This window comes from Octopus bimaculoides, chromosome 3, assembly GCF_001194135.2.
Source record: "Octopus bimaculoides isolate UCB-OBI-ISO-001 chromosome 3, ASM119413v2, whole genome shotgun sequence".
Classification (NCBI taxonomy): domain Eukaryota; kingdom Metazoa; phylum Mollusca; class Cephalopoda; order Octopoda; family Octopodidae; genus Octopus; species Octopus bimaculoides.
The window spans coordinates 162,425,355-162,435,824 of NC_068983.1; the positions used below are offsets into that span (position 1 = coordinate 162,425,355).

Consider the following 10,470-nt stretch of genomic DNA (forward strand, 5'->3'; position numbering starts at 1 on the left):
TATATATATATATATTGACGAAGGATTAATTCCAAGTGGCTATCTGTTCTCCTATGTGTTTGTTCCGTTGTCTGTAGTTCATTTTTCTAACATCCTGTACCCTGATATGCATCTATATACACATGTAGATGTAAGTATGTACTTATATGTGTGTATACATGCATATATATTCTTTGTATTATTATATCATCAAACGCACGCATCCTTTTGCAAGTATATATATATATATATATATATATATATGTATGTATTTATTTATTTTGAACAAAGAAAAATAATTTCTCAAATATTGATGATTTTTTTTTTTAATTGCATTACTTTTATGGACATCTCTATTTTACTTCTTCAGAGAAACTCAGTGCTCAATCATCGGAAAATATGGATGAGGAAATAGCAATAACTCAGCAAGAACAAAATACTCGATGTGTAATAACAGGAAAAGAAATGGTAGACCCTGTCCGCAATACTGTCTGTGGCCACAGTTACGACCGGAAAGGAATTGAACATTATCTTCAGACACGGCCAAATGGAAGGTACATTGCCTAGTTTATCACTCAATCACTTTATTTATGATATACGACTTGTGTTAACATCCACAATAGCGGCTCAGCAAAAGAGTCCAATAGAATAAGTACTAGGCTTACAAAGAATAAGCCCTGGGGATCAATTTGTTCGACTACAAGGCAGTGCCCCAGCATGGCTGCAGTCAAATGACTGACACAAATAAAAGAATTCTATGTCCATGCTGGCAGAATTTGTACAGGTTTGTTCTAGAATATTTTGAAACTCAACTCTTGTATAATTTATGTTTTATGAATGGCCTGTCTTGACTCAGAAGAGCTGGGGGTACTTAAAAGTCATCACTCAATAAGTTAAGGTCTTGCAGGAGTATTTGCAGCATGCTTGAACTCACCATTTATGAATCTGTATTCCAATCACTTCACCACTCAGCCATTCTTAGCTAATATCTACCACTTCCATTAATCGTCTGATATAAATGTCTCCTGATCTACTGAGAGATTGCCATGGCTAATTTTCTAGTCTCATGTGTTAATAGGATTAAAGACAAATTTCATCATCATCATTTAACATCTATCTTCCATGTTGGCATGGGTTGGATGGTTTGACAGGAGCTGGAAAGCCAGAGGACTGTGCCAGGCCCAAGTTGTCTGTTCTGGCATGGTTTTTTTCAGCTGGATGCATTTCCTGATGCCAACTACTTCACAGAGTGGATTGGGTGCTTTTTGTATGGCACCAAAATCTGCCCTGATCATCTGATACTTATTTCCAGTTTCTAGCTGTCCAAATATTTCTAAAATGATTGCATTGGATCTGAACAGCAAAGCTTTGAGTTGTTAGTTCAATAACATATCCTCTTGTGTGTGCGTCTTTCTATCCTCCACTGTTTGACAACTGGTGTTGGTGTGTTTACATCCCTGTAACTTTGACAAAAGAGTCTGACAGAATAAGTACCAGGTTTTTAAAAAAAAGGAAAGAAAAAGTACTGAGTCAATTCCTTCAACTAAAAAACTCCAGGCCGTGTCCCATAATGGTCACCACAGTCTAATTAACTGGATCAAGTAAAAGATGAAACTGTGAGCCTGTTGCGTCTTCAAACTGAAGAATTTATTCAATTTTTTAGAGTAGTTTTATAGTTAGATGTTCTTCTTGTTCCTAATGCTACACTCTGTATTGATTTCATCATCATCATCATCATCATCATCATCATCGCCATCATCATCATTTAACATCTGTTTACCATGCTGGCATTGGTTGGATGGTTTGACATGAAATTGTCTAGCAGGGGAGCTGTCCAGACTTCAGTTGTCTGTTGTGTCAGGGTTTCAACGGCTGGATGTCCTTCCCAATGCCAACCACTTTACAGACTGTACTGTGTATAGTTTATATGTCACCAGCACAAGTGCATTTTACATGCCACTGGCACCTGTAAAGGACAAGCCTGTATATATGGATGCCAGCTATTTTTCATAGCCTATCACATCTCCTGAAGTACAGGAAATCACCACAACACCCGGCCTCTTGTCATTTCCTCGGTGAGGCCCAGTGCCCGAAAATCCTTTCTCATCACTTTGTCCCACATCTCCCTGGTTCTACCCCTTCCACAGGTTTCCTCAACAATTAGAGCTCAGCACTTTATGCAGTTCTCATCCATACGCAGTCTTCTCTCTTGCACACAACACCTGATGCCTCTTATGCTCAGTTTTCCTCTTAAATCATTTACTTTTTGTTGTTCGTACACACTGATATTGCCCATCATTTTCTTTCAAGCTTTCACAAGTCCTCTGTAGTCAAAGCCCGGTTTTCACTGCCATGAGGGTGATCAAGTTAGTAGCAGAGGTGAATGCTCTGAGAGCACAGCTGTGAGAATAAGATTAGGCTGGGCAAAGCTGAGAGAGCTCCCACCTCTGCTGGCAACAAAGGGCCTCTCTCAGAGTGAAAGGCAGATTGTATGAAGCCTGTGTGTGATCAGCTATGCTGCATGGCAGTGAAACATGGGCTGTGACAGCCAAGGACATGCGTAGGCTTGAAAGAAATGAAGCCAGTATGCTTCGCTGGATGTGCAGTGTCAGTGTGCATATACAACAGAGTGTAAGCATCTTGAGAGAAAAATTAGAGGCATCAGATGTGGTGTGCAAGAAAGACAACTGTGCTGGTATAGTCATGTGATGCGTATGGATGAGGACAATTGAACTCTAACTGTGGAGGGAACCTGTAGTAGAGGTAGACCCAGGAAGACATGGGATGAGGTGGTGAACTTTGGGCCTCACAGAGGCAATGACTAGTGACCAAGACCTTTGGTGATATCCTGTGCTTGAGAAGACCCATGAAGCCAAGTGAAATTGTAGTTGTGCCTGATGCTGGTTTCACATAACTGGCACCCATGCCTGTGGCACGTAAGTACCTTTCAGGCATTGGGCCTCACAGAAGCAAAGTCGATGAGCTTGTTTTGAGTGTTGGGCCTCACAGAGGCAATGACCAAAATCTTTGGCATTATGTCATGCTTGAGAAGACTCATCAAACCAATCAAAATCACAGTCATGGCGGATACCAGTGTCACGTAAATGGCACCCTTTCTAGTGGCACGTAAAAGCACCCATTACACTCTCGGAGTGATTGGTGTTAGGAAAGGCATCTAGCCATAGAAAACCATGCCAAATCAGACGAGTCCGGTGCAGCCTTCCAGCATGCCACCCCTGGTCAAACTGTCCAACCCATGCCAGCATGGACAATGGACGTTAAATGATGACGATGACTAAGTTAGTTGACATACAGTATTCTATTTATTTTAGTTAAGAAGCATAATCACACACAGTTGAATTATTAGCATTAGGAATAAGAGCAACATCTGATTATAAAACTCTTTGCTCTAAAAAATTTAATAAAGTCTTCAGTTTGAAGACCCATCGGGTTCATACTTTTATACATTATTTACATTTGACGGATATTTGTCCACATCTTGTTTGCTATTAACACAACGTTTCGGCTGATATACCCTCCAGCCTTCATCAGGTGTCTTGAGGAAATTTCAAACTTGGGATCTCATTCCTAAGGTATTTTTTCGATGTTAGTATTCTTCTTCTTATTATTATTATTCAGGTCATTACGCCATATGCCCGTGTGCATATGGCATAGTGGTTAAGAGCGCAGGCTACTAACCCCAAGATTCCGAGTTCAATTCCAGGTAGTGACCTGAATAATAATAATGATAATAACATCAAAAAAATACCTTAAGAATGAGAACACAGGTTCGAAATTTCCCCAAGACACTTGATGAAGGCTGGAGAGTATATCAGCCGAAACGTTGTGTTAACAACAAACAAGATGAGGGCAAATATCCTTCAAATGTAAATAATGTACATAATTCCTCATCTCTTAAATATAGAACTTTATTATACTTTAATATTTTACTTGTTCCAGTTATTAGACTACTGCCATTCTGGGGCACCACCTTGAATTTTTAGCCAACAGAATCGATCCCAGTCCTTTTTATTTTCCTTTTTTCTTTTTTTTTTTTAAACCTGGTACTTATTCTATTGGATTCTTTTGTCAAACCACTAAGTTACGGGGATGTAAACACACCAACACCAGTTGTCAAGCAGTGAAGGAGGACAGACAGAAAGATACATACAACAGGCTTTTTTCAGTTTCCAAATACCATGTCCACTCGTAAAGCTTTGTTCAGCAGGACTGAACCCAGAATCATGTGATTGGAAAGCAAGCTTCTTACCACAATGAAGTCTAGAATATATTCAGTTCAGTTCCTTTTGTAATCTTGAGCCCTTTGGACAGCAAGTCAACACCTCAGGTTTCTATGGGCTGCAGTTTTCTCTGCATCTGGTCATGTGATATTGGCCTTTCTAATGTCAGTTAAAAATGTTCTACATTATCTAGTTTTTGGTCTTCCGCTGGTAGGGTCTATTTGAAAGCTGTTTCAAAACAGCATTGTTCTAGTAGCCGGAGTATTTGACCTGCTAGTTTTAATCTTCATTCTGTGATGATTTTGCTAAGCTGTCTTTCATTAACTCTCTTTTAGAGTGTCTTCATTGGTTATGTGGTCTTACCAACACATTCTCAGCATCCTTCTCAAGAGATATTGTGGCTGATGTCAACCATAGAATTAGCAAAGCTGTGGCCATAGTCCATAGAATGTGTGCTGTTTGGTCCTCCATACAATTCTAGAATATATTAAAGAATTCTTTCTGTTTATCCAAAATTTTGTGTTCTGTGAATGAATACATTAATTAGTTAGATATATTTCATGTGTTCTTTGTTTTGCTTCTAGGTGTCCAGTGTCAGCTTGTTCGAATGCAGAACTACTCCAAAAATGCAACCTTGAGGAAAATAAAGAATTAAAACGATTTATTGAAAGGAAAAATAGGCAGAAAGCAAAACATCGAAATAACCCAAAGGAATCTATTTTGTTATGAACAACTTTGAACTTTTCATTTGTAATCCCATTTCATTATAAAATAAAACATTTATTTCATCTCAATTGCAAAATTTAACACTTTTAAAGCAATCATCACTGTCATTTAATGTCCATTTTTCCATGCTGGTGTCAGTTGGACACAATATTTATTGCAATATTTTTTGTTATTTTTTTTATAGCTAAGACTTCACATTAAAATGTAAGGGTACCCTGTGTAACATCTGAGGGTAGAAGCTGGTAAATTGATACAATTTAACTGACTGCTAAATATTTTTGAATAAAGTCTCTTAACTCAGAATTACACAACCAACCAAAACCGGATGGCTGACCAGGTTCTGAAAGTTGAAGAAAGCGCTATGGCTCAGTTGATGAAGAAGAGAGTTGACCTGGATGAGATGCTTTGTGCTTGGAAGAGATACTAATGATGATAGTGAGACAACTGCAGAAGTTAAGTGTCGGTTATAATTGGCACTTGTTGGCTTAGAGATGGCTTTTGATAGAGTTTGATGTTCAGTGATCTGGCGGTCAGTGAGGAAGCGAAGAGGAGACAAATGGACTTTGTACTGATGTGAAGAGAGCTGTGCAGACTATGTACAGAGGTGCTGTCAGCAAAGTGAGAGTCAGTGAATTCTGCAATAAATTTAACAGAGATAGGTATCAATCAAGGTTTGGTCTTCAGCCCTCTTCTGTTTGTTATAATCCTCTAAGCTTTAGTAGAAGAATTTAAGACTGGCTGTTCCTGAATACTAATGACCTAGCTCTCATAAATGAATTTCAGAAAATTTAAAGGCATTCCTGATATGGATGCAAAATCTAGAATGGAGAGACCTCAAAGTAAGCATAGCAATGGTTAGAGTATTTATGAAGTAAGGGAGAAGACAAAACCCTGCTGCAGTCAGGGAAATGGTGATCTTCAATGTACAATAAAGGAATAAGTAGTAGTCAGAGTAAACATGGTATCGAGATTGTTGAGAGAGCAACTGCATGAGTCTTCATTGCAAAGTGTGGGGTTGCCGAGTAGTGAGATAAGAACCATTAATACAGAGAATTTGCAAAGATGAGAAAAGCAGAAAGTGAGCATGCTCTACTGGATAGTAATAGTCTTTTCTACTCTAGGCACAAGGCCCGAAATTTTTGGAAAGGGGACCACTTGATTAAGATTGCCCCTAGTATGCAACTGGTACTTAATTTATCGATCTTGAAAGGATGAAAGGCGAAGTCGACCTTGGCGGAATTTGGACTCAGAACGTAAAGCTGGACAAAATACCGCCAAGTATTTTGCCTGGCGTGCTACCGTTTCTGCCGGCTCACTGCCTTTCTGCTGGAAAGTAATTTTGGCTCAAAGCCAGCAAGTTTGGATGGAGTAAGTTGATTACATCAATGCCAGTGCTCCACTATTATTTTAATGGATCCTGAAAGGATATATACTGGATAGTAATGAGGTGAAATGCTCAGTGGCAGTTCATCCATTTTACGTTCTGAGTTCAAATTCTGCCGAGGTCATCTTTGCCTTTCATCATTTTGGAGTTGATAAAACAAGTACCAGTTGAATACTGGGGTCGATGTAATCAACTTAGCCTTTTCCTTGAAATTGCTGGCCTTGTGCCAAAATTTGAAATTATTCATGCATTTGTGTCCAATGCCATACAAGTGAAATGAGAGATAAACTGTGCATATGAGGAATCGGATGTTGTGTCTAAGAGAGAGAGAACAACACAAGTAAAGATATGGAGGATGACAGTGACATAAAACTGTTCCACTCTTTCAAAGTGAATGTAACTTATGGAAGTAGGGCAGTTTGGTCACTTAAGATGAGGTGACGAAAAATGTCATAAAGGAAATAACAAAGGATTGTATCAGTTGGTGATGTGACCCACTAGTGTGTGTGTGTAGCAGAAGCATCATCCCACTTCGTGGGAGTAATGCTTCATTGTGGGTTTCACTTGAGCCTTGTTGAGTGTCAGAAACTTGGGGCTGAAATATTTTCAGGTCCTGAAGAGAAAGGCCAGTCTGGGATAATATGATCCAAGCTATGTTAAAGATGTATTTTCTCCAGGAGAGATGCTTGGTGATTAGTTGGGCCCAAGTATTCGGAACAACCATGAGTGCTGCTCATGCTTTGTGAAGTGCAGTGGTATTTTCTTAATATGGGCTGTGCTTGGGGGGTGGAGTCCTGTCAAAAGAAGCAAGCCCTGACCCCCATTAAAGAATGCTCTTAAGGTCTCCGCTTATGGAATCAATGCAGGTTTGATGTGTGGTGCCTGGTTTTCGTGTAGATGGTGCCTGGTTGGGGAAAAGAAAAGTCACGTCATCTCCATGTGTGAATGTTAGTAGATGTGGCAACAAGTGGGTTCTTGTTGTACAGAATGAAGGGAGATGGGGACCAAACTGAAACCTGGAGAACACCAGAGTTAATTCAGGGTAGGGAAGAAAGTGCTCTGTCAACACATGCTGCAATGATGTGATCTAATGAAGTTACCTACCCAGGAAAGAGATGAGCATGGAGCTGAGAAGTTTTTATAGGAAATTTGCATGCTAAACTCTGGAAGTCTTGGGCAATGATATTGCTTTTCCTGAACTTCCTCTAAAGTGAGGGCCCACTGGAGAGTGACACAGGAGCCATACTGGTAGTCATTGTGGGGAGAAAGAAATTCAAGGTGTTGGAGAACATCATAGTCAATGGCTGTCTCCATTTTGTTAGCTGTATTGAGGTAAAAATTAGAGTAAAATTATAGTTGGCTGGGTCAGAGGGGTTGTTTTTTGGTTGGAATGAAAATAATTGTAGTATATTTCCAAAGATCATGACATGTCCTTGTGGAGAGTAAGAGATGGAAGAATTTGGTGAGTGTAGGGGCAGGCTTTGGGGTGCAATATTTGAGTGTAAGGAAAGGGACATTGTCAGAACTAGTAATCTGACTGGGTTGAAGCAGCCAGGTTGTTTCTCTGCTTAGTGTGTGTTTATGTGAAGTGAGGTGGTTAGGGGTTGATTTGGAGGGGATTGGCCAAGGATGTAGAGTTGGATGCAAAGCAGGTAGTAAAGGTGGGAGCTTTCTCTTTGGGGTCAAAACTTGCAGAACTATCTTTGTTTAGAAGAAGACTCTGTGAATTTGAAGGAGATCCTTTTGGTAAAGGACCAGAAAAACTGGCTGCAGTTTGGGAGATGAAAAAGCTTAAGGGTCAAAGGCACAATGTATAGTGGTGTTACTGGGTGAATACCATCCAGTTTTGCGGAGTGGCTGGAATATTCCAAGTTTTGTAGGCCTTGTTCTTTTTGCCAGAGCAGCAGCACAGCTACAAGTAAGCTAATTGTGGGGAAGGGACCTTGGGTGCCTTCAGCATAGTCTGCTCTGTTACAAGTAACTGATCCAGGTCTCTTGCCTGAGGCTAACATCCTCTCCTCTCTACCACCAATCTTGGAAACCTTACTCAAAGACCCAGAGCTGAACTCATCATGTTTGGTTTAATAGTCTAATACCCTACTATTTTATTTCTACCCTAATTACAAAAAAAGTAAGAGCCCTGGACACTACTATCTTGAAACCTTGGACTTAGGACTGGATACTGGTTTCCATGGCATATAAGGGATAACATTTCCCTTGAACAAAATATCAGTCTGTTGCAGGGTTACTCATTAACAGCTGAGTGAGCTGAAGCAGTCGTTGTCATTGTTTAACGTCCACCTTTCATGTTGGTTGGACAGGAGCCGGCCTGCACCAGACTTTTGTGACTGTTTTGGCAGGATCTTTACAGCTGGATGCCCTTCCTAACACCAACCACTCAGCAGAATGAACTTAATGCTTTTTACATGGCACAAGCATAGGTGAGGTCAGTTTTGGCAAGGTTTTTACAGCTAGATGCCCTTCCAAATGCCAACCATTTTATAGTGTGAATTGGATGCTCTTGAAGTGGCACCTGCACTGACAGGGTCACCAAGTACCTTGCAAGATCAAAAAAGGAGGAGGTGATCTTGTGTCAGATGATGAAAGATTATAGCGAGACAGAAACAGATATCTTGTGAAATGAAATACTTTGCTCAAGAACACAACATATTGCCTAATCCAAGAAGTGGACCTATGATATGTGGTCATGAGTGCAACAACCTCACCATTAGGCCATGCATTTTTTCATCTTCCCCTGTTATGTGAAGTGATTTAATATTAGTGCAATATGATCTAATATTGTACATTATTTAGCTTTGACAGATATTTGTCATCTTTGTTGTTAACACGTTTCGGCTGATATACCCCCCAGCTTTCATCAGACAAGATGAGGACAAATATCCGTCAAACGTAGTATAAATCGTTTAACGTCCGCTTTCCATGCTAGCATAATTCCTCATCTCTTAAATATAGAACTGTATGATCTAATATTGGTTTCACATTTTGGCATAAGGCTAGCAAGTTTGGGGGAGGGGGCTAGTTGATTAAATCAACCCCAGTATGTAACTGGTACTTAGTTTATTGACCAAGAATGAATGAAAAGCAAAGTTGATCTGAGCCAAATTTGAACTCAGAATGTAAAGATGTGTGAGGTGCCACTAAGCATTCTCTCTGGGATGCTTGGGATTTTCCAGCTTACCATCTTCATATGATTTCATATTAACACAAAAAACAAACAAAACTTAATTAAACAACTTAATATTTTCCTGTTTTAATTTGCTGTCACATTGAATAATTTTCTTCCTTTCTAACATGCTCCATCTGTTGGCAACCAGTAAGAAGAGACAGAGGAAAATCTGCATCTTATTCAATACTAAGGGCCTGAGATTTTGCTTCCAACTACCCATGGCATTTATTTTTGTAATGGATTTGTGTGGAGGAAGGCGTTTTTCTCATGATCTTCACCAACCTTCTTAGACTATTGAAATCCTCTTGAATGTTTGTAGAAAAAACATGGAAAGAAGGCAATTCTGGAGTAGTTGTGCAGTGAGAGGGGACTGGATGAATAAGTTAGTGCTGGTCTGAAGACATAGACACAATATAGGTGATGAGAGAAGGAGACACAAGTGTAAGAGGAGTGTATGAGTTGGGGCAGTGGAAACCCAGCAAACTCTGAGAAGAGAGAGGAGACATGTCACTGCTGATGAACAACTTTATACCAATCATTCAAATGGCTTTTCTTTGAATGGCAGTCTAAGATGACCATGTACATAGCAGCAGCAGCGCCATCCCAAATGTGGGTGAGGGACTCACCTGTGCTTTGTAGAGGGTTACTAGTTGTAAGGAACCAAAGCAGAGATGAAAACCAAAATGTTTACAAAAACAAATTTTATTTTGAGAAGTGGGATAGTTCTATAGTCTAGTGATTCCCAACCTTTTCACTATCAAGGACCCTTTTAATATGCTTATCCTTCATTAGCACACCGGGCAAAATGCTTAACAATATTTTGTTCTGAGTTCAAATTCCACAAAGGTCAACTTTACTTTTCATCCTTTCAGAGTCAATAAATAAGTACCAGTTACGCACTAGGGTTGATGTAATAGATTTAATCCCTTTGTTTGTCTCCTCTACGTTTAGCC

The 10,470-nt window shown here is 39.7% G+C and overlaps 1 protein-coding gene across 3 annotated transcripts in view; it reads left to right on the top strand.

Annotated features, from left to right (window-relative positions):
- The window catches only part of LOC106867196 (E3 SUMO-protein ligase NSE2), a 33,037-nt gene extending 28,023 nt beyond the window's left edge, over positions 1-5,014 (top strand). For all 3 annotated transcript variants that reach the window (XM_052966666.1, XM_014912002.2, XM_014912003.2), the window contains exons 5-6: positions 350-533; positions 4,805-5,014. In XM_052966666.1, the coding sequence (XP_052822626.1) occupies positions 350-533; positions 4,805-4,949 (329 nt within the window). In that variant the 3' untranslated portion in view covers positions 4,950-5,014. The remainder of the gene's footprint in view (positions 1-349; positions 534-4,804) is intronic.
- Positions 5,015-10,470: the final 5,456 nt, after the last annotated feature.